We start from the raw sequence: 26,902 nt of genomic DNA, 5'->3' as shown, positions 1-26,902 counted from the left end.
AAAATATATATATTTGAAAATTGATTGATTTAGACCGATTAAATGTAATTCATAATCGATTTCATATTAAAACCATTCATTCAAAGCAATTGAAATATTATTATTATTATTATTATTATTTTTTTTTTTTCAAACATAACTGCACTTTGTGGTTTATAATATTAGACATGTCATTGATACGTGTGAGATAAATTGAGATTGAAGGAAGCAATTTGGTTCATAGAAAAAGGGCTTTTGATCAACAACATAACCCAAATGAAAGCGGCCCAAGACAAAGGGTTGGGCCTTAGGTCCATATACAAATCGCCTTTCAAGTTTTAACTCCTCTGTAGTCGGCCTTACAACAGCTACGCTGCGACCAACCGTTAATCTGGAACGAACGATGGAAGCGTCGTCTCCCCGAACATCATCGTCGTCATCGTTGTTGTCGTCGTCGTCGCGGATGAGTCGAGGCAAATTCGTGAAGAAGGTGATGGCGCCGGCAATCGAAGGGAAGTCGTGTCCGATATGCTTGAGCCACGTGGTTGATCGGAGAGCGGCGGTGATCACCGTCTGTCTTCATGCCTACTGCTTCCGATGCATTCGGAGGTGGAGTGATTTGAAGAGGAAATGCCCTCTCTGCAATGCTCACTTCGATTCTCTGTTCTACCGCATTAGCCTCTCTTCTCAAACCTTTCTCAAGGAGAAGCTGCGGCCTCTCGCGGAGGGTGGAACGGTCAATTTTGGAGGTGAAAATGCCGCCCGAAGGTGATGTTTGATCTTTAGGCTATCTGTTTGGTTACGCTATGTTTGTCTGAGGAGAAATTAAAAGAGCGCTAACACTTCACTCTTAACAATTCTAAAATTTATATTTTTCCAAATTTCTTTTTCGTTTGAGATGCTTTCTCAGCAGCCAAACAAATTATATGTTCAGGTTAAGTATTTCATCTATTCTTTTATTCTGTTATTTCTTTTGGTTTTGATGATAAACGATTTTTTTTTTTTTAAGTTTCTTGGCAACCAAACAAGGGGTAGAGTTTCAATTGGTTATCTATTTTGTATTCGGATTTTGAGTTTCTATTTATTTTAGGGTTATCAGAAGATATTGGGATGAATCAAACAGTGATGGCAGGAGAACAAGGCCTTTGCCATGGCGGCGATCTTTTGGTAGGCCAGGATCTTTGCCTTCCGATGTTGTTGCTGAAAGAATTCTTCAGTGGCGTGCCAGGTACTGCATGAGGACCTATAATTTCAAATTGTCTTCCTCAAAAATTGTGGTCGTGTTTATCTACATTAGACTTTCTATTCCATGTATTCATTTATGGAAGATTTGATGATACTTGATAATTTACGTGAGACTATTAATTTTCTGTAGCATATACAGCCAAGGTATGCAGGCTGTTCCTTTTTCTCCCAGGAATCGTCTTAAACAGGTATGCTTACTGGCCTCAACCATACAATCATTCTGGCTCTTTATTTTTTCATATATCTTGAAATGAAGTCATTGGTTTTGCTAGCACTCCAATGGTATATGTTCATTTAAGAAAATGAACCAAAAATGCTAGCATTTTCTTTTGTCCTTATCATTTTGGTGATGGCTCCATCTTACAAATTCACCATATGGAAATATTGAAATTATAATTTCCTCAAATTATTTCAATGTTCAGAACAGGGCAAGAATATTGTTTTCGAAACATTTCTAGAAGTTTCTGATTATCAATTGAAATGAGTTACTGTTAATTCTTTTTGGGTGGATTAAAGGCTACACAGCATGGAATGGCGACTCTTCCCCTCTCTGGGGGTGAGTTTCCATGCATTTCTAGCGTTTGAGAAGTTTCTAGGTTTAATGTCCTACATCTATGGATATTGTAGCTAATTTTCAATGGTTGACATAAGGCTTTACTGAATTATTCATGTTTGCATTCAGGAAAGAGGAAATGACTTCAGTTGAATGACTTGGTTGCCATCTTATTTTTGCTCTTGTTCTTTTTACTTTCAGAATATATCAGGAAATAGCAGTGCCAAAGAAAGAATACTGCAGAGGATTGAACCATGGATTCGAAGAGAGCTGCATGCTATTCTTCATGATCCAGATCCAGCTGTTATTGTTCATGTTGCAACCTCGCTTTTTGTCTCAAGCCTTGAAGAGAGCACTCCTTTAGGATATCTTGGTGGTGAAGATGACTTTCTAGCACCTCTGCGATCTTTTCTGCACAACCAGACTAGTACATTCTGGCATGAACTTAGGTACGTAAATAGTTAAATTTAGACCATCTAGTGTTGGATATGTTCAGCGTTTTATGTGGTTGTGACTTAAATTCCATGGCTCCTGCATGCCATTTAGATGGAACTAGCCCTCTCTGGGGTGGCAGTGGGGGGTGACCTAAATTTCACAATTCCTGCATGCCATTTCCACTGAATTAGTCCTCTCTTGAGTGGCAGTGGGGATGAGGAAAAGTGAGATGTAGAATAATGGCTTCTCACCTGAATGAACAATTTGTAATGTTAATATGTTTTGGTTCTGCTGGTTATTTGTTCAAATTTTTCACTGAAAAAACTGCATTTGACCCGTATACTAACTATAAAATTTGGGAAAAGAGGATGTATAATATGGCATATGTAGGGCAATCATGTAGGCTAGCATCGTTGGTTATCAAAAGATTATGCATCTAAAGCCACAGATCTTTTGGGGGATAGGTAGTTTTGTTGCTGGGATCAATTTATCGATAGAGGCACATGCAAATGTAATTAAACCTCTGGTTTCCTCTGGACACTGACCGTTCCTTTTAGTATATCTAGTTGAGGCTTCTGGTTTCTTATGAATGATATTTAGGATGTCAATACAAAAGAATGTAGAATGTAACAACACTTTATTTACATTATCTACCACTACTATGCTTCCTTTTTTTATCTTCTTTATTTGGTAAGAATATTTTTGGCTTGCTTGTTATTGTCATTTTCTAATTTATTTTTTTTCCTCTTAAATGTTCTTCAGTTGTTTTGCAGAGAGCACATTTAACATGGAAACGTATGATGCAGTGGTTAAATATGAACCATCGGGTTAAGTGTAGAAGAAAGAATTCCCTGCATCTCTTTGTTTGTTCATGGCATCCAGGGTGCTATGCTGGCATCAATGGCACCTTAAGGTTTCATGTGCTTTGCCTGTCTCAGCTTTGAAACCCGTCTCATTGAGTGGAGAGTTCATACTTTTGTATGAATGTTGCACTGGTGTTCTTGAGGTTTTAGCAAGAGCTGTTCATCAGTTTTGAGTAATCAGCTGATCTATCTTTAGCTTAAGGATGGGGGTGAGGCGCATATGCCTAGCATGAAATTTGGAGTTTACTAACGTGGTTGAAATGCCCTAGATGATGGGTCGAATGAAGATCTTATCAAGGTTGATGGAAATAATTGAAGTGGATATATATTCATCAGCGAAGTAGGAGCAGGAAGGATGATTCCCTGTTAGCAGGGTGCTCATTCAGCAGAGCGCATATTCAGCAGCTTCCGTGGAGTTGGCAGCTCTTCAAGAATGACCAATTCAGGCAGGCCAAAGGTGTTATCCCGAGCTGGAGATCACATATTATTGGATCTTCTCAATTTTATAAGGGCATTTAACCCTTTTTATCAAACAGAATTAATCAGTAATATTTGTATCTTTGCATGCACAAGCTCAACCTTTGGATTACTGCAGGTCCTGAGTGCAGTTTAGACGTGGGAGGACAAGACAAATGTCATATGCGGAAATGATTCTAATCATCAGTATCTCTGCTTACAGGCTGCTTTGGGACCCCAAATATGGTACATAAGATCTCATGGGTGGGAATTGTTATGCTGCAGGAAAAATCATGTTTTTCTTTTTCTGTCATCAATCCCTTGGCAAACTCAATGTTGTATTTGTGGTTCACAAGATTGCATTTAGCCGTGCCAAACATTCACGCGTGCAGGAATGATGCAGTGAAATTAAGATGGGTTATAATATATATATATATATATAAAAAACAATTCTGCTGCATCTGATATAGTTGTTACCATGTAGCTGTACACTTACGTATAATTTAAAATTTGTGTATAATTTAAAAGTTTTCAAAATATTCTCCATGTAGAATACCTGCAAAAAATTAATTTTAGTAAAAAAATTCATCAATTATGCTCCTAAGTTAGAAGATGGGTTTTTATTCTAAATAGTGTAAAATTATTTAGGACAGTAGTTAAAAGTTTTAAAAAAAAATTATAAAAAAAAGGCCCTTTGTTTTCGTGTTTACTAAATAGTTGCATTGATCCATGCTTGGATATTAGAAACATATTCTGCAGGTCTGGAATCTACAATTCTTTAACATTTAACATTAGATGGATACACACGCCCAATTCTCCTCAGTCCTCACAAAAAAACCAGCGATACAGAAAACATTCCATTAGGTAAAGATACAATCCCACAAATTACACTAAATTTGATGTTAGTACAAGGGGCAGCTCCTAGCCTCCTAAAGTATCTCATGCCTTTCATTCTTCTTCTGGCTCTTCCTCTTCTTGGAGAAGATTTTCTCTATTGTCATGCGCCCAGAACCCACGCACATCAATTAGCATGCTGGCAACAGTTCCACCCTGTTTACAAGCTAGTAGATCAGCCAATGTAATTCTTAGCTCGTCAGCTGGCTTCACCATATCCCAAATTTCATCCCTAACATCCTCAATACATAGTTCATAATTGCCTCCCTCAATCCATTTCTGGTGTACATCCCTGTTTCATATCCAGTACAAAAAATTTCAGTCAGTCAATTTATATGAAGAGGTTATCACTGAAAACTGCAACATGCTAACCCAAGGTTCCAAATGTATTGAATAAGATTCTCAAATTAGGACTCATGTCTCTGGTAACTTAAGGCTTGTAGAGCTTGCTTAGAAACAACAAGCACGAAAATCCAGATGTTTTTTTTGTAGGAAGATTGTATCAGGTAACATCTCAGCTTTAGGATGCTCCCCTTCTTTGCTTCCATATTTTGCTAAAACCGGGCATGGTTAATAAGATGATGGATAAGTATGTGTTCTTTTTGACAAACCTCCTCCTTAGTCAGAAGTTGAATTTCAGACAGTGTCTCACCTGAAAAGCGTGTGAATATCTGCTGTTGTGAGGTATCCCCGTCCATGAAGATCGAGGCACCGAAACAAATATGTTAAACCTTCTGGCGTGTCTTTATTTTCAAGGGCCAGAACAAAATCAAGAAAACTTTCAAAATCCATCTCCCGAGCATTACCCCCTCCACTTTTGCCACGACGAACGTGCTCATCAAATGCTATTGGAAGCAGAACAAACTCAAAGAATCAAAGGTGATCAAAACAAAACGCACTGACACATAAAACATGGCATGAAGTAATGCACTGGCACAGAGTTTGGACATCCATAGAAATGAAATTTGATATGCAAATCCATCCTCGAGAAGAAAACTGCTGCAGAATATTAAAGCTGGCCTCAGAGTATCATGTCCAGAAGAAGTAAATATGTCACTTTTTAATATCCTTAAGACTGGTCAAGTTTGGGGTATAACTAGGTCATTTTATAACCTAAGGAAACCAAACAGATTCATTTTTAAATGAAATGCAGAACATAATAAACTTGTAGCTCCTAGTTTAATCATATGAAGAAAATGTCATAAAAGTGACGGAATATTGCTGCAGATAAAATAGAAAATACAAACAAATCAAGTAATAAAAGAGGAGGTCACAGATCAGTAATAGATGATGGAAGGATTATCACTGGGAAGGAGGGAGGGAGGGGGAGAGAGAGAGAGAGAGCAGAATGCACCACCCATAAGAATAAGAATGAAGTTAAGAATGAGACAACATCAACTGATATTCAATTGGTTACTTCATTCTGTGATAACATTTCTGTGCTTAGCATAAGAAAAACACCAAAGCAATCTCTTTCTCACTAGTCCAATTAAAAAGAAAATATTTTACTATGAGAACACTTGATCAAACAAATAATTATAGAAGGCTGGCTCAATTTTATTTTTATTTTTTTTTTAAAATAGCATTAATTTTCAGCTTAGAAGACAGCATGCAAAGCCATGTTGCTAGTGAGCTTGAACTCCATTAGGATCAATGATTTGTCTACTAAGGTCACATTCCAATTCCTACGGAAAACAACCCAGGACAGGTTATGTAGGGATGGATTAGCACAGGACATTGTTCATAGTTTCTAATCCATTGAAAAAATAAATGAACAAGAGAAGCATCTGTGCAGTGCCATTAGTGTAACTTTTATGCAGCTCACTGTTTCCAAAGTTTTATTTTATCTTGAATAACCTAGTTATATTGACAGGTAAAGAAACAGAAGCAATCAGAAACCCGTGTCTCCATTGATAGCAAAACAAAAGAGCTCTCTAAGCAATTAAAGTGCTTTTCAACAGAAGGCAACTAATGAAAAATCAAATTAAAAAAATGCAACAGATAGACTGCAATGAATGCATGAGCAATGGAAAATAACTGAATCAACTCCAAAGAATGCGGCAAGCATGGTTTGTGGCATGCATGGATAGTTACCTCTCTCAATGAAAATTTCAGTTAATGTTCCATCTGCATATTCTCGAAGCTCTTGCTTGCTCAATGTTCCATTCATATCTTTATCGAGTGCAAGAAACATATCTGCAGAAAGAGCAAGAGTGCAGTCAGCTACACCAATGATGATGACAGTTGTTATAGATTGCTAACCATAAGGAATATTGAGTCACTTTTCTATGTATTGTCTCATGTGGTACCCTATCAATGTATATTGGAGAAGGTTTCTCAACCTCTGTTTTTGATCAGATGTAAATTTGGGAAGGATTTCTCATCCTTCACTGGTGCTTCTAATCCATTTTAATAAATATCTGTTTCTGATCAAAATAAATAAACAAATAAACCATAACTGATATATATCTTCAGTGAGACTAAACGCATCAGACAAATGCATTAAACTTGCATATGACAAGCATTGTCTAATTTGAAGGAACCTAATATAGTCAATTCAACAACAGCAGGAATTGAGGAAAAAAGAGACTGGGAGACTAAATATATGAAACACAGAAATCCAAAGCACCCACCACATATTCGTTGGGCAGATGTCAAAGAGAACCAGTTTTCAGCTTGCTCGGTATCAGTGACTTCTTCCTCACTTTCCTAATATCAGAAAAGGAAAAAGGAATTAAAGATAAACAAACAAAACAAAACAAATAACAACAAATTCAAAATACATAAGGTCAGCTCCAAATCAAGACACAAACTTCTTGGATCAGATAAAACAAAATAGAAAACTAGCCTACGTCAATAAGATTGGCATCTACTCTATACAAATAATTTTCAAGAAAGTTATTATTTTTTTCAGTCATCAAACATGAAAGAAAACAAATTTTCAGTGGTTTCTTCTCCACTATATACCGTTTCCATTCATTTAATGGTAATTTTTCTTAAAAGATCAGCCACAAGTTGTTTTTTCTATTCCTTTGCCATGTGAAGAGAAGCAAGCCCACAACAGTTCTTGCCTTGTTGCCACAGCCAATCATCATTTCTACTAAGCATTTTGCCCCACTGGGTAGGAGGGGGTTGGGGTTTGAAGGAACCAGATGGTCCAGATAAGATAAAGAGCACGAAATTGTTCTTGTAAAGAAATGTTGAAAACAACTTCTGCCAAATCTTCAAGAAAATTTTACCAGTTGAAGATTACTAATATAACAAATTAAACATATTCTGCCAGTATTTTTTTAACAGGTTTCAAAGTAGACAAACGCAGACTTGATATTCCCAGTTTAATTAGCCTCACAGAAACAGCTCTGAAGCTAAAAAAACACCTTAAATTGAAACAACAGAGTATTAAGCCCTTATGAGTTACTTTTTGTGTGTGGGGGTGTCTGTGTTAGGGTCACAGTGGTGACTGTAATTGCCAAAGCTGTTTTGGCTGCCTCCACAGTTTTCACTTGTTGATGCCCCATGATCGGCCTCAAACTGCTGAAGAAAAAACAAATACAGCTCTGGCAATAATAACACCTTTCTCTTTCATGGCTAGATTAAGAATTCATAACAAAAAAAATGAAATATTAGGGCCTGCATAGCAACCAAGGTGAATGCACCAGTCACTTAGCAACCAAGGTGAGTGTGCCAGTCATTCAGGACTTTTCTCTAAGAGGTAAAAAAACAAGAGAACTAAAAATTGGTATGCAATTTTCACACAGAATAGACATTCAGTCAGTCAATAAGATCCCACAAAATAACAGGGAAAAGAACACTATTAAAGTGATGAAACAATACATTAATGACAGATGGAAACAGTCTAAAACATTAACATTTTCTAACTGAAGATTGTTGGTGATAAAGCAAGAAAATATTCACATAAAAAATACCTGGTGCAGTTCCATTAATTCCTGGAGACAGTTACTAAGCAACACCTTCTTTATGCAGGCTTTTCCTGTAAGCAAAACAAAGTGTTAATACTTTTGACACCTGAAGATGAAATAAAGAACATTTCACATGCCTGAGAATATCAAAGAGGAAAATCATCTTCAATAGGTCAGATAAGGCCAAATAATAGCCCCTGTGTATTTGGGGTGCAGCCGCCTTCTTTTGTTAGGTGTTTTTTGGTAATTCCTTTCTTTACCTATCAAAAAAAGGCTGAATGATAGACAATCAATTTGATAGGAATCAAAGCAAGCAGTGCTTGAAGACAAAAACTGCAGTAAATTTCAGAAGGAAATTATTCACACCTAAACCCCCTTGATGTTGAAATGTAATATACCAACTCCACTCCACCTCCCAAAAGGAAAGCAGAATATTTCATGAGTTCTCTTCCACCAACACTAAGCATCACCATATCCTCCATCCTCAACTTACACTTCTCTACTAAATGCACAAGCGGATATTTGCCATCATTTCCCTTCCAGTCTTTTAGAAGTTCAAATCAGTTCAGATTCCATTTCACTTTTGCTATCAAAAGGGAATTTACTTATAAAGTCCTTGAGGTTGGGCTCAAGGGGTAAAAGGTTGGAAGAGTTTGTAGAAGGTTTGAGGTTCTAGTCCCAATGGGACAAAAATTTACCTATCAAAAAAAAAAAAGACAGTTCTTATGGCAGGAGATCTAATGAAAAGCTAAAGAGTGTCAGGGAAGTCGAATATAATAAGATTGAGGAAAATAAACAACTACAGGAAAAAACAGTGTACCGGTAATATTGCAATAAATATAGATTTTCTTTTTAATATATATAGGAACTAAAATACTATGGAAACCTACTCTACTACAACTTTTTTTTTTGATAGGCAAACAAGAATATATAAAAAGTGTCAATCAAAATAAAAAAGAGGGGGGTGCACCTCAAGTACACTGAAGCTATACAAAGGATGCCAAAACAAAAAAAAAAACAAAACCACATCATACATGCACACAATCACACACTCTCCCACTATCTAGCACTTGCACAATCAATAAATTATAACAAGGACACATCTTGAATAGGATACAACTAAAACTTAATCATGGCAAACCTCGTCTATGAGGATCACAAAAGAAGAAGAATTTGTGCGCAGCAATGCGGCAGTACATTTGAACAAAGGCTGCAGGCATATCCCGTAGTTGTGCCAGATTGGGAATAAGTCCTCGTATATAGGCCTCCATTTCCTGAAAATAAAAATGAATACAAATTTCATATATAAGAAAACAGTGCAGCATAAGTTCGCATGGAAACATTTTATATTAAGATCATATTACAGAAGAAGAACCAGTGTCCCATTTAGGAAGATTCAGAGCCTAAAAGTGTAAAAGTACATACATGGGGTTGAAGGAAGCCATCAGAATCCTCATCAAGCTCACTCATATCAATTCTGGCCTGTGTAAGTGAAACCTAGACAATAATAAGAAGGGAGTCAGTGATTTCAGAAAGATAACTATATTTGACTCCAATGATGCTTGAATTTTTCATAAATAAGAAAAAGAAAATAAAGAATATTGTTATGGAAGATGTAAAAGATAAGCAACCAAAAAAAGCAGAAAGATTTTTCTTCTTCTTCTTATTTTTCTTTTTTAAAAAAAAAAAAGAAAAGAAAAAGAAAAAGGCAATAAGCCAAAGTTCTAAAAAGATTTGCAAAAATGCACAAATCCTAAGAGAAAATCTAAAATCAGAACTCCCAGAAAATCCTATTGACCACCAACCACCAACCAGTAGGCAAAACTAGCCTCCCCAATACATTAAAAAATGAAGGCTTGTCTTATGAAAAATCATGCTATTTATTTCCTGTCAGACAACCAGAATGAAGTGCAATAATGTCCCCTGAAACTTTGACCCCTTCCATCACCAGGCACTGCATGTCTAAGGCATCAAGACTTTTTCAACAAATCAGTTCTACTAAAGCAGAATTCCACAGAACTGAACATTAGCTTTAAACATTTTTTTTTGATAGACGAACATTAACTTTAAACATGATGCACCAATTTGGACCACCCATCCCCAAGAAACTCAATCAATCAACCTTAAGAACCCCTATGCACAGTAATCTCAACCCACCTCCCCACCCCCAAAAAAAAACATGTGTGCACACACACACACACACAAATGCCAACCTTAATGACAAAAGATAGAAGGCTCTTTTATCCATGCCCAAGTGAACACTTCAAAAACCTGAAGTATAGCCATGAGCACCTCACATCTCCTTTTTATGTAAGTGGACTTACTTGCAAGAAGAATATTTGGAAATCTAGATGGACAAGCTTAAACAGAAAAACCCAGTTCATCCTGTTCACTAGAAAGTTGGACAGGACCTTGTAAGCATTATTCACAAAGCTTATTGGCCAACAATTTTAGGGCATTGACTTTATAGTATGACCACATTCAAACAACACATATATGAACACACACAAGAAAATCAAATAGTATTGGTAACATCAGTAGAATCTAAGATCTGCCAAAAAATGGAAAAAAATAACTTCAACTGAAAGACTAAGATAGTAATAATAAAATATAGTAATTCTTATATAAAAAATATGAATTTACCTTCTGTCTTAAAAATTACTTTTAAATTTTTTTAAACTTGAGGTAATAAAAAATTTTTAATACCTCAATTTTTTTTAAACAATTTCTAAAAGCCATTATTTTTTTTAAAGTAAACCTTAAAGAGTTCTTGCATTTTATAAACAAGTTATTATCATTTTCTGTTTTTGAAAACAGAAAACAAAAAAGTGTATCCAAACAATACCTAAATAATTTAATATATATGTTTTACTTCCAGTATGAAAGCAAAAAGAAAATTCTCATCATAAATGGCTGTGATTTTCTTCAGCATAGAAGAGCAAGACTCACTGTGCGCATCACATAAAGGTAAAAGGGAAGAATGGCAATTCTTCCAGACTCATCTTTCTCAAACTTCATGAAATTGGAAGGGCTGAAAAAGCGTCGACACTTAGGGCCTATTTGCTCCGTACAAACAGAGGCAATGTGGCAAAAATCTTCATAATTCATCTATAAAATGGCAATCAAGACATTATTAGCATCACAACAAGATCAAGAGAAGCTACAATGCTATAAATTATGGAAGACACAATTTAGACGTTATAATGCTATAAATTATGGAATACAAAAAATAAAAAAAAAGGAAAAAAAAAGGGCAGAAAATTATATTACATAAAGTTAAGTGCCCATTGGTAGCAGAAATGAGAAATGATTTTGAAAACATATCCTGAAAATGGATCATTTTTGGGAACCATTAAAATAAAATTTGATCAAGTACATGATATACATTGTGAGTTCAAATCCTACAAGCTTAAACTTTTAGGAAAATTGGTTGTTTAACATGGTATCAAAGCCTTGTTTAATGGGAGGTCAATTGTTCAAACTTTACCATTGCATGTTTATTTACCCAATTTATTAAGCCCACATGTAAGCTCAAAAATGGAGGCTACATGTGAAGAAGGATGTTAGAGTGCATGATATACATTATGAGTCCAGATCCTACAAGCTTAAGTTTTTAGGAAAATTGGTTGTTCAACAAACATTTTTAGCAATTAAAAATGATCTAAAAATTAACATGGCCATTGTTTTCATTGTAATTCTGAAGAAACAATTTCCATTTCTACTATCACACATAGCCCTGACCTTCTGATGGAATTTGATCAACTATGATTGAACACTAGATTTTTTTTTTGGTTTTTGATAGGTAAAGAAAAATTGTATTAAAAGCGCACCTACCAATGGGCGCACAAAAGATACACGGTATATACCAGGCGCCAAAGGCCTAAAGAGAGAGAGGAATACAAAATTAAAAATCCATGCAGCTAGCAAGCAATCCAGAATTCTTGACTAAAATAAGTATTTATATCGACATGAAAATAATTTATAATCCACATTTTTACAGCCCCTAATGAATGTCATTAAACAGCAGAAATGTATTAAATCATAATACGGGGTAGTTTCTTTCTGAAATACGAAAAATACTCTAAATTTGTGATTATATAAATTAACTATAATTAGATGTTAGATAGTGAGTAATCAGTGGCATAAAAAATATTTATAAAAAGAAGAACATCTCTACTCTATAAAAAAGGAAAAGAACAAGGCCAATCTACCACATGAAACACCGTACAACAAAACCATGTTTGAATCAAGAAATTACCAGATAACTACATATATTGCCCAACAATATCTAAAATATTAATATGGAATAACCTTTAGAGAAAAATCAATTAGAGAATCACAATTGAGTTGAAATATTTGAATAAAAGCTGGATTTGTATGAAAAATGTTAATATTATTTGATGTTGCAGAAAATAGATCGAGATAGAAGCTAAGACCTTTTCAGCATTTGTGGCATCATCAATCACACAATTTTCTCTTAAGCAAACCCACATTGCATCTAAATCATCAGCATTTAATAAAAGATCCGATTGTTTCTGCACAAGGAAGATATAACTTGAGTCAGATACTGTTAAAACCAAATTAAACTAACAATCAAATGGTCAAATAATCAACTACACTATGGCAACCAGATTGATGTTTATATCAACCAGTGACCAAAAATTTTAAAGTTATATCATTTGTAGGTCAAAGAGACCCAAACTAGGGTAGGAGTTTCAGATGCCAAAAGTGCATTTACGAAATACTTAAACGATTAAAACTAGTATAAATCAGCAAACCTGGCAGTAAATGCAAACCATACCCTTAAAAAACGATATTTTGCCAGCCTCTGGACCCGGTGACTGATGGACCCTTCTTCAGGTTTCTAGACCATGGGAAAACAAGAATACAGATAGAGGTCTTAAGTTAGAGTATGAATAAGGAGCAAAAAGGACAAATTATCAGAACAGAAAAATAGTTAAATTTCTACTGTTCTGGAGGAAAATTCTCTTACATTGCAAACCAATGCCAGAACATGATTAAAAGAAAATCAAAATAAAATATGCATAAAGAAAAAAGATAAACTGTCATAAAAGGAAATAGTTGAAATTCTAAAAGTAGTCAGGGAATTCTCTCATTAGCTTTTTGTACGTAGACTATATTTATAATTCAAAATCTAGGATGCACTGATAGGGATTCAATCCATGGCTAAGAAACTCTCATATTTAGTCATGCCCTATATCAATAGTAATACACAATCTTTTAATTCAAGTTTCAAGCAAGCAATTGTAACCCTCACCTTTTTATAGAAACTTGGGATTGAGCCAGCTTCAGCACTCTTTTGTTGCTTCTCTTTAAAAATGTCAAGCAAGATTCTTTTCGTCTCAAGTTCTAAAAAGAACAGTAATGTAGGCAAATGAAATGTAAGTAAGAACCAACAATTAACAACAAATTAACATAAAAACCTTCTAAGTCATCAATCAAGAAGAGGGGACAGATCTACAGGGTGCTTTTTTAATTGAGATGCAGGACTCTTCTTTTCCAGAATAACAAAACTCAATTGTGGTTCACTGGTCATCATGAAAACAGGGTTTTATCACAAGTCATATACGAGTCTTACAGTTTATAAGTAAGAGGTGAGGAGTCGCGGTTATAGAACTATACTGTTACCTAACAGGAGAGATTCATGCAGCCAAAGTCCTTGATTCACATAGTAACAGAACAACATGTAACCCAATCTCCACTCAATGAAACCCTTTTCAAAAAAAAAAAACTATACTTCATCCGCTAAACCATGGTTATTTCCTTGGGATCCACAATAGCATAAATGAGTACTTAGTCAAATGGTTCTGTAAAGCAATAAACCTTCACAAGGGATTACTGGAGGGAATTGTCAAAAAATACACAACATCAGATCCACATTACCATTTGACCAACAATGGCTACCAAGACATCACCAGCCACAACCGAAAATCTTCAACAGCCTTGACCTCCTCAAAATGCCATTGGAGGAAACAAAATAAAATAAAATAAAACAAAAGGAAGCAAAAAAAACCACCAGCATTTTGTTTTTCTGCATATAAAGCATGGGAAAAGAAAAACTCAAAGCTGTCACACAAAAACCCTAAGATTCAAATTCTACTTCCTGCTACTTTTCCTGCATTTCCAATCAACCAAACGAAAGAAATTCTCCCATACACATAAAAAATATTTTCTTCTAAAATTCCAAAATTACATTTCAAATTCAGTCCAGCCATTCACAACGATCACAACAATGAGGTCCAATATTGCACACCATTAGTTTCAAACACGAATAATCGAACAATTTTCAAATGAGTAACGAGTAATTAGACATTAATTACGTAATTACAGATAAATGAAAGAAGATACAGACCCATCAGTGCTTCGGATCCGAGTCCGGTACCGGATCCGATGAACCGGCGAAGGTTCCGGACCCACAGCATCGACGACGCCGGCGGGATCTTCCGCGTCGGGGCTTCGTGGCCTTCGCCATCGCTGGACCCACTGTACATGGCGAGTCACTATTCTTCGAAACCGAATCACCTCGGACGAGTCTCGTGTTTAGCCTTCAGATACGACACCGTTTTGGAAAAAAAAACCCCTAGAACCAGAGACATTAATGATTAAAAAACCCTAGCCATGCCCTCATCCATGGGCGTGTACGGACACTCCGGATTCGAACAGGGGCTTTTCTGCTAGTATTAAAGGGTAAAGTTTAAGTAAATTGTAAACATACACCCTGATATTTGTCAAAATAACAGGAGGTCCCCACATTTCTTTGGAAAATATCCTTTTTGCCCAGTGATTTTTTAATCCAAAGACCCACAATATTATAAAATAAAATAAACAATTTGATTAAAATTCGTAATTAACGAATTTCGGCTGAAATTAATCATTTAATATCATTTATTAATGGGTAGTTTTTGAATTGAAGCCTTCAATGCAAGCACATCCCATTTTGACCTATTTAATTCATCATATTATATTGACTATGGTTTGCTTTGAATTTAATCATCCCATGATTATGATACAATCAAACCATATATGGTACAATTATTCTCATAATTATTTATTTTAATTTTTAAAACTTATTCATTATCAAAACATAGCTAGATTCTAAACTTTAAATGAATTAAATAAATTATAACTCTATTAAATAAATCGTGGTATTTAAGTTAATCTTATGACTTTTTGACGTGACGATTCGAATATCACTCATCAATACATTTATATAAATTTTTTGTTAAACGAAACTTGAATGATATTTAAATCTATTCCTTAAAAATATAATTTTAAATCCGATTTCTCGTTTTTAAAATTTAGTGGGAGTGTTTTGAAGTTCTTTCAAACACCAAGTATTTTCTTTCACACATCATGGTCACGTTACACTCGATTATAACATAATAATAATATATATCGATTTACTATTTTTTATAGTATTTATAAGTTGAACTATTTAAATAGGGTGAACAAATAATCCTCAAATTTTTATGTCATAATGAAATATCTTAAATTAATACTTTTTAGGTCTATCTCAAATTGATCAATAGGATTTAATTAGATGTTTTGATTAACCTTGTGAAAGTTTATGCATATGATAATCCAAAAAATATACAATCACAATATATATGGAAATCAACGGTAAAAATTATTTTAATCTTTGTGTATGTAAAAATCGTGGATCTATAGATTGTATCAAATATCTACTGAATATGAAAGTTTTCATCATGAATCGATAATTAGATATCAAAATATTTTTAAATTTAATGTATGTAAATCATTTTTTTACCTACTTAATAAATAAGAATGACAACGAGACGGGTTTGTGATGAATTATCCACATCCCAGCTCCACCTTATTTATTCAAAATAATTTTAATCGGTATTTTATACAATCACAATATATTTTAACCTTTGTATATATATGAAAATCGTGGATCTGTCACAACAAATATCTACTAAATATGAAAGTTTTTATTACAAGTTAGTAATTAGATAACAAAATATTTTCAAATTTAATGAATGTAAATCACCTTTTTACCTACTCAATAAATAAGGATGACAATGAGACGAGTTTGGGATGTATTGTCCACGTCCAAACTCTACCGGATTTATTTAAAATAATTTTCATCCCCACTCTATTAAAAAAAATTAAAAGCCGTGAATTAATGTCAAGTCAGCTAAATCCTGACTTCTGAGAGGGCAATGCTCCCCCAAGGCCCACAACTGCACTGGCACATAACCCAACACAAATGCTGGCCGGACAGACCATTTTGGGCCTTTGATTCTGATGGCAGGTGAGGTGATGGCCTATGTTTCAGCATGAGCCCCACATTTTACACTAGCATATGGTCAAATTTTACCCCTGACAAACTTTTCATTTCTTTTTCTTGTACTATATCTTTCAGACACAGTGGAGAAAAATTCCATTTTTGTTTTGCTAATGAATGAGCTCTGTCTAATCCAACACCCCATTTATATTATCCAAACCCCATCAACTTTATGAACAATTTTATTTTTTATTTTTTTTGAGATTTTCTTTCAGAAAAAGGAAAAATCACAATGGATAAAAACTGTAAACGCTGAACTGCAGGGATGGAAAATGGATACAGCCCATTGTGGTCAAATAAACTACCTTGGTGGGCCTTCCACCAACTACCATAATACCCAAGGGTAAGGAAATGCTCTCATTCTTTTCTTTAACTAAATAGAGAGAACATTTATGGAGCTTTTTCCACATATTATTAATTCTTGTTTTATACTTGTAAATCAAAATATTATACTTTCTTATGGAACATCAAAATTTTAATAAAAGCCTTTAATTGATATTCGAAAAAAAAAACTTATTTTATGTTTGATTGTGGGAAAGTTTAAGGAAAAATGTAAAGGAAAAAAAAGTTATAAAAAAATAAATTATTTTTATATACTATTTCAAACTCATTTTAATTTCGTAACTGTTAGATATAAAGATTATATAATTTAAAAATATATAATTTTTTTTTATTAATGTTAATTATATTTTGCTTTCTTTTATATTTTTCATAATATAATTAAATATGAGAAAATAATTTTCTATAACATTTTTTTTCTTTTTTTACTGCTTTCGGGGAACCAAACAAAGCCTTAATTTCCCTTTTATTGCTTTTTTTTTTTTTTTTCTAATCACATCTCATTCTTTTATGAGATCCAAACAAGGCTAAGGTTACTTTCATGGTATGCACAAAATGACACAGCAAGTACTTCAATAGGGCAAACAGTAAAAATGAGAGATTCAAAGCATGTACCACTATAAACCAGAGAATGAAATATCATAAATTTTGATGTTAATTACAGGCAGGCAACCAGAGTTGGTCAAAAAAATCATGCTACTTCTGAAGTTTCAAGGTCTGGAAAACCATTTCTTTGACAAGTAATAATCACAGAACAACAAATGAAAGATTGAATGGGGCCAGAAACATCATTTTTTTTGCAGACTTATCATAGTAAGAAAAGCCAGATCAACTTTCTTTGATTCCTTTTGTATCACCATCATGTGTAGCAAGTGTGGATGGCATCTGATCTGCTGCCCCGCAGCCATTTCCAAGAGCCAGTAGGAAGATGGCAGAAAAGGATACTAATAGTTTGCATTGCCTCGAACTGTTCATCATGTATGGTCAACCTAGCCTAATAAGGCCAAATGCAAACTGCCTTATCACAATTAAATTTTGATCCAACATGTGCAATCAGGGTTAGTGTCATACCCGGTATTTGACTTGAGGAAGATCAAGATTGTGTCGGTAGAGGGCTTTGCACAACATTATCAAGAGGTAGGAGGAAGAAGGTGGGGAATTGTTTCAGTGTGGGGTTGGGACAGGGGTTTAATGCAGTGAGGCCAAACCACGAATGTGGTGGTGTTTATGCTTTTGTGGCTGTGGCAGAGGAAGGTTGTAGCTCAAGACAGCCAAAGGAAAAAAATAAAGAGCAATAAAAGGAAGGGGGAAGCTTAAAGATCAACCACTTGCTGAGACAGTCAAAGAGAGCAGATCCTAACAACATGCTGTTAGAAGTCCACATTTCCCAACAAAACCTCTATCTCTCTCTGTGAAATGGGCCTCTTGTATCCAGCATTCAGAACTGCACAAGATGACAAGCTTCTTTCCACCAATCCCCTTGTGCTTTACAGCACAAGACAGTACAGAACAAACTCAGGAAAACATGCAAGGTAAATAAATATGAGAGAGAGAGAGGGAGGGAGATACTTACAGCTCAAGAGCATTACCCATCTCTTCCCTATCAGAGCCCAACCAGTTGCATACCTACAAAAAGAAAGCAAGAAGAGAGGAAAATACAAATGCCCATTTTGCCAAAACAGATAAACTTATCTTTCTTGCAAGAAAACTAAGAACATATAAACCAGGGAAACTGGGCACCTGCTGGACGGGCTGAGGCAATGTCTCATTGGTTCAGCTGTCATGACCCCATATGAGGAAGAGTCCCATCTCTATATACAAGAATGGGAACTCACTCTCTTCTTTCCAGATCAGATGACAAAAAAGAGGCAAAAAGGAAGATAGGTGAATTGAGGGAAGAGACTTGGAATTGATAGCCGGATCACTACCTTTTCTTTTGATCCCCTTCAATAATGATGTCTTCCAGTACTAGTCCAATTATGGTCACTTTCACTCCTGTCCACACCCACATAGTAAAATCCGCTCATTTACAGTTGGTAACAACAGCTCACATGGGCATTGATTTTTTGGTAGGGAGATTCCAGAGTGGTCTATATGCATCCACAAAGACATCTTCATGAAATTGTGCATATGTAATGCTCTCTTTTACCTGATAGAAATACTTGCTGTAGTCAAATGCCCATCCAGGCTCTTGCTACTACCATTCTGCCTGAGGTACCTGAAATTTGAAGTACAAGAGACTGATTATGAGACTTATGTGGAACCAATGCTGGGACATAATCAACATGGCTTCTGTCAGCAGTAAGTGATAGAGTAGTGACTTCTACTTGAATTTTTCTACTTGTTTTGGGAATCACCCTCTGTCTCCCCCCACCCCACTCCCCTCCCACACACAAAGCCGAGTAAGTTTGGAAGAAGGACAACTTGCTCTTTAGCAATGGAGATTCATTGTCATGTCCAATAAGATGCTGGGCATTGAACAGCTAAGTGGGGCACCTTGACAAGCCAATGAGTTGTCTGTTGATCTCTGGTTTAAATTTCAGTAGCATTGGTCCTTACCACATTATCTGTCTCCCAAGTGGATACTCAGGATCATCCAGTTTTCATTTCTGAGCTCTTGTCTTGCGCACACAATCGAAGTGGTACGAACTGTTGAAATGTCATTACACACTAGAGGATTTTCAATCAAGGAGACCACCTGATCTCGGACTTCCTTTACTGGTATTGAAATCCTGAGCCCTTTTTTCTCCAAAATCTGGTCTTGAGTTGTTGAGGTCATCATTATTGGCATTTTATGAATAAGATGGATCATTCAATTAAGATTCTTTAAATTCTTATATTTCAGGCTATATGGTTCTTCTGCATCACAGGTTCAATGTTCAGGTTTGTTGAAGGAGACACAGAGCTTTTACCTGATGTTGAAGCCGTATGGAGCTATAGTTGGAGGTGCTGCGGGGGTGCTTGCACTAGTGGCAGTAGTTGTTGGATTTGTATGGTTTTGCAAGTTACAGTGTAAAAACTTCTCAAACAAGAACTCAGAGACAGGTTCCTCAGATCCATCTGCACCAGGTAAGGTTATTCACTGGGTTAAAATATGGAGGATGTATTATATTTCTGCATACCTGGATAACATTTACTAGTTTTCTCCCCAACATAAAAAGTGGAATGGAATAGGAGAGGTGGACCCAGCTCAGCTGCAGCCCCGCCTCTATCCGGACCACAGGGAGCAAGACAGTTCACAATGGAAGAATTGGAACAAGCTACCAAGCAATTCAATGAAAGCAATCTAATCGGATATGGAAGCTTTGGTTTGGTTTATAAAGGTTTCCTTTCTGATGGGACTATTGTGGCCATCAAAAGGCGTCCAGGCCCTCCTAGACAGGAATTTGTTGCTGAGGTATAGTTAAATTCCAACATACAACTCATGTTCCACTCATTAATCTAGTTCTATATTATGTGCATTGTGATATACATGTAAGTGCTCTCTCTCACACAATGTTCATAATAGGAAATGCCAAATCAACTAAGAGCCTAAATTATTTCTTCTCTTAGGCATGGAGGGCTCCCTTAATGCACAAAACCCAGTTACTAGTCAATACCTTTTGCTATAACAAAAAGAAAAGACTAACTGTTTTTCCACCCCTGAGAAGATACAATTGGGGGGCATCTTTTAGCTTAGTTTTATCTCATAGAGCTCTTCAATATTTCATTTCATGTTAATTAGCAGCAAACTGATCATATAAGTAACTCTTGAGAGCTCTAGATTCAATTATGTAGATAACTAACAGTTTTATGTTACCAAGCAGGCAACTAATTTGTCAGAGATTCAACACCGTAATCTAGTTACTCTTCTGGGTTACTGCCAGGAAAGTGGATCACAAATGTTAGTTTTTGAATATCTACCCAATGGCAGCATGTGCAATCATTTGTATGGTAATGACTTGTGAAACTGCTTCTGAATTATTATGCAGCAAGACATGTCACTGTAGTTCACTGTTTGACAGATACTGGGCTAGAGGCAACAACAAAACTAGAGTTCAAGCGAAGGCTGTCCATAGCTCTAGGGGCAGCCAAAGGTAGATGTGAAATAATATGATTGCGGTGTGCTGAACTAATTAAAAACTAAGGAAAGATAAATTGAAGAAAGTGCGTTTCTTATTGCAGGTTTACGTCATTTGCATACTCTAAAGCCTCCCTTAGTACACAGGAATTTCAAGACGGCTAATGTCTTGGTTGATGAGAACTTTATTGCCAAGGTTGCAGATACAGGGGTTTCACGATTACTTGAAAAAATAGAAGATGCAGGTCCATCTCAAACACCCAGTGTCAATGTTTTCCAACATCCAGAGTAAATTAATTCCTTCTGAATGTATTTTATTCACTTAATCTAGAACATATAGCTTTCACCGATGCTTAAATTATCATTCATGTCAATACGTAGGATAGAAGAATCAAGAACTTTCTCTGAGATAAGTGATGTATACAGCTTTGGAGTTTTCCTCTTGGAGCTTATAACTGGACGGGAGGCCTTATATGATGACTCCTTTGGATCTGATGAAAGCTTATTTCAATGGGTATGTAAGAATAATTTCTATAGTGTTTTCTCTTCAAATCAATTCCACATTACTTTGGTGTCACTATGTCAGGATTTTCTATAAAAAGATATTTTGTCAGTGTTTGATGCAAGAAATTCAGATATTAGATGCTGAGCCTCTGTGTTGTGTGGGTCACTTCAGATGTTCTTTTTAATGTTTCTTGTAAGATTTTATTAAGTTGCTTGATTTTAGACATTGAATGAATTTGCCTGCCATGGCAAGCTTGAGGCAGGTTGTTTTCATAACCCTTCTAGGAACAAATCACAAAGAACTTCACAGGCCACAGCTCAGTTAAAATTGCATTCTTCTTTTGTTACACTTTTATTCAAGTACATTAAACCAGTAGCCTTAGGCGTTCATTGTTTTCTAACTTTGTGAAGGTGGAAACTCGTCTGAGTATAAATGATTTTGTGGACCATCGGCTAGTTGGAAGCTTTACCATGGAGGGAATGAAGGACTTGATCAAGCTTATGTTGCAATGCATGAGTCTTTCAGGAAAATGGCAACTGAAGATTGAAAAAGTTGTGCTTGAGCTTGAAAGGATTCATGAAAAAGAGATGGCTCTGACCACAGGCACGGACGAGGGCACTACTAAATTTACTTTGGGGAGCCAACTGTTTACTTCAAAATGAAGGGAATCATTAAAAAAACATTTGTTCATGTTGGTTATGTTTTAAGTCAAGCTTAAGCTTATTTATGCCAAACAACAGCAGCTGGCACTGGTTTGATCAGTTTGCATGAGTAAAAGAAGGCAAAGGCAGCACAAACTACTTTATATGTGGGGATATAAACTATGGACTCATTTGATTGATGATGTGAAATACCAACCTTCTATTGGGTAGGCTAGCTGGGGAGCTTTAGCACTTTAGCTACAATGACATGACTATTAGTAGTCCCACCAAGACACCACATGGCCCAGAAATCCCAAAAAAATTGACACAGGGGCAATTTTTATGTCGGTTGAATGCAGAGAGAAAGTATGAAAGAAAAGACACAGTGACAGAAAAGATTGTCATTTAGTTGCAGGTTTTCTGATTCAAGTCTCTATTATTCTACTCCACCATCGAATATCATGGCATGGAACATTGCAATAATGCTATAATCTGTGCGTACGTGCAACAAAAGAATCATTAAGTTTAACCTCTATTGCTTCCTTGCAACTTGCAGATATGGCTATATAGACATCCTTAGCATATGTTTATATGGCCAAGCATCAAATTTTAAGAACTTGAAATGAAAGTAGAATGTAAATATTGAAATATCAAACCAATCTTATGTACATCTCACACTCAAAAGAAGGATACCGAGAGGAGAGAACTTGAAGATGGGATATGCGGCTTCGGTCTTTCATCTTAAAGACTCGAATATAGAAGTCCCTGCATAATAACATTACATGTGATTTGTATTTCAATCTTGATACTGGACCGCAATCAGCTCAACATGAAATAGTCTTTGTTGAAAACAACTTCAAATTATCAGTCTTATAATCTCAGTCACGATACTAAAGAGCAGTTCTGTTCATGAAACAGACAACTCAATCTTAAAGATCCAATAGAGCACCTTTAGTACTGAAAAGACTTGGTGAAATGTAATTAAAATATTCTATCTTTACTAAATCGCAGTAATAAAAAATTAAAAAAAAAAAGTGCATGGAGACAACTGACTGGTCCTGGGAAAAGAATGCATGGTTCTTACAATTTGATAGGAAAATGGCGTGCAAACATCTTGATGGAGCTTAGAGAAAGGCTTATAAGCACTACAGAAAATCCTTTAGATTCAAAACATCAGAACACGGTGTTCCAAGAGGTACCCTTCTCCAGGTTTGCATTCATTTATTGATTTTTAACTGCTCTGTCAATTTTGGCCTCTGCCTAGAGTACTTTGTTTGGCAGAATACTGTGTGCTGTGATCCCCAGTCTTCCTGGTTTCAGCACATTTAACCCGGTTTCAGGAATTTTAAAGCAGTTTGATCGACTCTTTATGGTTCAGTGAACTCCTGGTCTGACTCCTGAAGCCAGTGAAAAACTCAACAGCTGGCAGAAATGTCCACAAACTCATAGCACACCGATGCTTTGAAAGAGTACATCATGCTGGATCATGCTGGAAATACTAAAAGGGGGGCATTATGAACATACTGAGCAAAGATCACTTAATCAGGTGACTTACAGATAGGTTCTTTCAGTCCTCTCACCAATCCCATTAGCGACATGCCTCTTTATTTGATTGAATATGGCACGATGAAGAGCACTTAATGGAATGGTGCATGGGTCCTTTTCCACCTCTCCCTAATCCCACTAGAGACAACACATTCTCACCTACATCACTTAACCAAATGACTTTTGCATAGGTCCCTTTCCCCTCCTCACTAATCCCATTAGAAATGCTAATTTTTATTTGATCGAATCCTCAGGTATGGCCGAGACACAATAGTTCTATTGTTTTCTGACAGAGAAATTCCTAGAAATAGAAATACCCTTTTTCCTTTTAAGGCACCAGAGCAATAGAATGGCCTTAAGGCCCTTACTACTGCTGCAGGCCAATCCATATAGATCAACCAGAAAGAACAGCTAGTTCCTTCTGTTTTACACTCAAACCGCAACCAACTAAGCAGATAAAGGCAATCCTTGGAGACTATGAATGGCCTCACCCGACTCATAATCCAAAAAGTTCCATCATAAGTGCAAGTCAATTAAGCCATTTCAATAGAAAGAAACTGAAAAAGTGAAGGATGGTCTTTAACCTCAAAATTCCTAATCACCAACAGTCACTTCAATGATTATTTACTACTTCATTTGAACTTTAAACTCCCAATTCATGGATCATGATCACTCCTTTTTTCTGTGTCAAATCCTTTAGTAAAGTCTATCTTTTACTATCAAGTCAATAAAGATGATGCTTCTTCCAAGATAAGCATTTACATGACCAAACATAGTACATGTGCTTCCTAGCTGTAATATCCCCCAAGATTCCCTGTCCCCTCTTGTTGTCCAACTGAGATCCAAATTGAATTGGGCAGTGGGTACCCATAAAGATTTCAGTCCCTACCCATATCCCTCTTTTTTGGTCATTTTCAAGGGAGTACTGTAACTCCCAAGGGTTTAGATACACAGACAAGATTACACAGCAAAAGCTAATTAACTGTGCTTTCTACAATTATGCTTTCATACTTCACTGATTCATCACAGAGAACAAATTCATTGAGGTTTGACCAACACCCATAAGATATGATTATAGATTTTGAAAGATTCATGGATCAGGGTTGAAGCACTTGAACTATTGAATAATGAAATCAAGTACAGATCTCAGTGAAAGAATCATACATGGGCTCACAGTTTAAGAAAGAATCATACATGGGCTCACACTTTAAGATTTTGGCAGTAGAATATGGTACCTGAAGATGAGTGAAGTGAGATGGGATTTGCAGCATCTGGTCAACATGTTCGACTGGCTTTCAGGAAAAAATTCCACCGCATAAAATCACTAGGGTACTTTATTTAACGGGAGGTACGACAAGTAAATAAAATTACTACAAGCATGAGAATTCAAGATGGACTTCCCAAAAAGTTTTGGGTATGAGCTGTAAGTACGGTAGTCTATCAAGAAAGGGCATTCCATTGGCAGAGGAGACATGGACTGGAAAAGAGGTAAATTTATCTCACCTAATGTTGTGGAAAATTCGTATGTTCTTGTACATTCTCTCTACTCTTTTCTTTCAAGTTCTCATAGAAACTTCAGTATACAATCCCAATCTTTGACTCGTAATAATGACTTCTTTATGGCACATTCACATGCAGACACGATTTAGTTGTCGGCACATTCACATGAAGACTATGAAGAACGAACCTATACAAGATTTAGTTGTCCAAAATATATGATGACAAAAGAGAAAAAAAATGATGTCGATAACTTTTTTAAAAAAAAAATAAAAATAAAGAAAAGACGTTTTAAAGGGTTGAGTGTTGTTGGAGTCTCAAATATCTGGTCAACCCCATAAAGTGTCGTAACATCCCATCCAACATGAAACAAGTAAAAGTCGATAATTACATTTGACCTTTTACAATAAGAAAAAGTATAAAGCCAAATGTTAACTCTTTCTTTTGTGGATCGAAGTTTTAAATCTTTATGTTTTATGTATAAAATCTTGCAACAAGTTATTTGGCTGCATTTTTTATATTCACATTAGTTGTGAAAAAAAAAAGAACCGTGAAAAATCAAAGTTCTTGAATATATAGAGATTGAACTGTTGAAATTTTTTTATATGGACTAATATTAATTGAATAATTTGTATTTGTAAAAACGGGTTAATGGATAGTTTATTGTATAATGAGTCCAATTAACTAGTGATCACATTTTAGATTGAGTTTTGCATCTTTTGAGTAAAAGCTCGGTTGAGTAGCAAGTGTAGGCTATGGGTCTCATTGAAGCCCATTATGGGAGGAGCCCAATGAGAATCCAATATTGAGTTATGCTAAGTCCCTTCTCTAATCTAGATAAAAGGTCTTTCTGTTTTTCCTATAAAGTCATCATAACTGTTATCAAGATTATAGAGAGGAAGATTTGGTTGTAACAATCAATCACTTTTTTTTTTTTTTTGTGATAACTCAAATAAGTATGTTCTTTATAGTGATTTTCTATTATTAGTATCCTTTAATCATGTATGATTCATTTATGTAATTATGTAAATATTCTACATGAACATGAAGCTCCTCCACATCCATTAAGAACATCATCCGGGACTGTTAAACCTACAAGTCATTATTCTCCATCTTTGTATTATTTGTTATTAACTGATGATGGTAAATGGAAGCAATTTTTTTTCCTTGTGGCGGGTCACCATGATGGAGTTGGGCCTTATAAGAGTGTTAGGTCCAACAGTGAGAAGTTTACAAACAATGGTTTGTGATTTGACAATTTTCTGTCAAACATTTTTCTTTCTGTGCCACAACTAAATTGCAAACACTTCACCAGTTTGAATCTTTCCACATATACAACTAACAGGCAATAATTTTCATTCACACATCAAATAAGAGGAAAGAGGAGAACAGCTGACCGTGAAACCTCAAGTTATTTAGCATCTCACGGATTGCCAAAGAAGTGGGAACCGATCCTCTGTTGATATATTGGTATAGACTAGTCTCTCAGTAAATTTTACCAAGGAGAGCACTCAGTATCCATACAAAAATTTAAAGCCTTGCAAACAAAGTTTGGTAAATGATCGTTGAACTTGCCTAATGCAACCAAGTCAAATGCTTTTGTAGAGTTTAGTCTACTTCCCAGTTGAGTCTCTCATGACT

At 35.6% G+C, this 26,902-nt stretch overlaps 3 protein-coding genes, 1 long non-coding RNA gene and 1 other non-coding gene across 11 annotated transcripts; 2 read left to right on the top strand and 3 right to left on the bottom strand.

Moving 5' to 3' along the window:
• Positions 1-333: 333 nt before the first annotated feature.
• Positions 334-3,978, top strand: LOC117913965 (E3 ubiquitin-protein ligase Topors). Of its 3 annotated transcripts, XR_004651191.1 has the most exons (6): positions 334-747; positions 1,070-1,207; positions 1,355-1,412; positions 1,979-2,226; positions 2,975-3,532; positions 3,671-3,978. XR_004651191.1 is itself a non-coding variant. In XM_034829104.1 (5 exons), exons 1-5 carry the CDS (start codon positions 383-385, stop codon positions 3,042-3,044), a joined length of 870 nt encoding a protein of 289 aa, XP_034684995.1. In that variant the 5' UTR covers positions 334-382; the 3' UTR covers positions 3,045-3,978. The 3 variants fall into 3 exon arrangements, 2 of the variants coding, with proteins under 2 accessions (XP_034684995.1, XP_034684994.1); XM_034829104.1 differs by having other exon boundaries at positions 1,079-1,207; positions 2,975-3,978; XM_034829103.1 differs by having other exon boundaries at positions 2,975-3,978.
• A 258-nt stretch (positions 3,979-4,236) lies between these two features.
• LOC117914737 (probable serine/threonine-protein phosphatase 2A regulatory subunit B'' subunit TON2) lies at positions 4,237-15,029 on the bottom strand. The gene is made up of 12 exons (XM_034830193.1): positions 14,719-15,029; positions 13,624-13,715; positions 13,147-13,209; positions 12,782-12,880; positions 11,295-11,453; positions 9,771-9,842; positions 9,487-9,619; positions 8,352-8,416; positions 7,059-7,134; positions 6,520-6,621; positions 5,078-5,270; positions 4,237-4,717 (listed from the first exon to the last, which is right to left on the bottom strand). Exons 1-12 carry the CDS (start codon positions 14,855-14,857, stop codon positions 4,480-4,482), a joined length of 1,431 nt encoding a protein of 476 aa, XP_034686084.1. The 5' UTR covers positions 14,858-15,029; the 3' UTR covers positions 4,237-4,479.
• Positions 4,840-4,959, bottom strand: LOC117915491. Its single transcript, XR_004651402.1, has one exon. It is a non-coding gene; the product is annotated as a small nucleolar RNA snoR104 (small nucleolar RNA).
• A 2,596-nt stretch (positions 15,030-17,625) lies between the features above and the next one.
• Positions 17,626-25,176, bottom strand: LOC117913840. The gene is made up of 3 exons (XR_004651170.1): positions 25,000-25,176; positions 19,926-20,073; positions 17,626-19,231 (listed from the first exon to the last, which is right to left on the bottom strand). It is a non-coding gene; the product is annotated as an uncharacterized LOC117913840 (long non-coding RNA).
• On the top strand, positions 19,173-22,633 carry LOC117913839 (probable serine/threonine-protein kinase PBL15). 5 transcript variants are annotated; one of them, XM_034828901.1, is made up of 8 exons: positions 19,173-19,734; positions 19,859-20,082; positions 20,175-20,410; positions 20,820-20,946; positions 21,003-21,089; positions 21,178-21,361; positions 21,500-21,587; positions 21,989-22,633. In XM_034828901.1, the coding sequence occupies exons 2-8, from the start codon at positions 19,929-19,931 to the stop codon at positions 22,238-22,240; spliced, it is 1,128 nt and encodes a 375-aa protein (XP_034684792.1). In that variant the 5' UTR covers positions 19,173-19,734; positions 19,859-19,928; the 3' UTR covers positions 22,241-22,633. The 5 variants fall into 5 exon arrangements, with proteins under 5 accessions (XP_034684792.1, XP_034684790.1, XP_034684789.1 ...); XM_034828899.1 differs by having other exon boundaries at positions 19,174-19,734; positions 19,884-20,082; positions 21,455-21,587; XM_034828898.1 differs by having other exon boundaries at positions 19,175-19,734; positions 21,455-21,587.
• Positions 25,177-26,902: the final 1,726 nt, after the last annotated feature.

This window comes from Vitis riparia, chromosome 5 (genome assembly GCF_004353265.1).
Source record: "Vitis riparia cultivar Riparia Gloire de Montpellier isolate 1030 chromosome 5, EGFV_Vit.rip_1.0, whole genome shotgun sequence".
NCBI lineage: Eukaryota > Viridiplantae > Streptophyta > Magnoliopsida > Vitales > Vitaceae > Vitis > Vitis riparia.
This window is presented reverse-complemented; position numbering and strand designations above follow the sequence as displayed.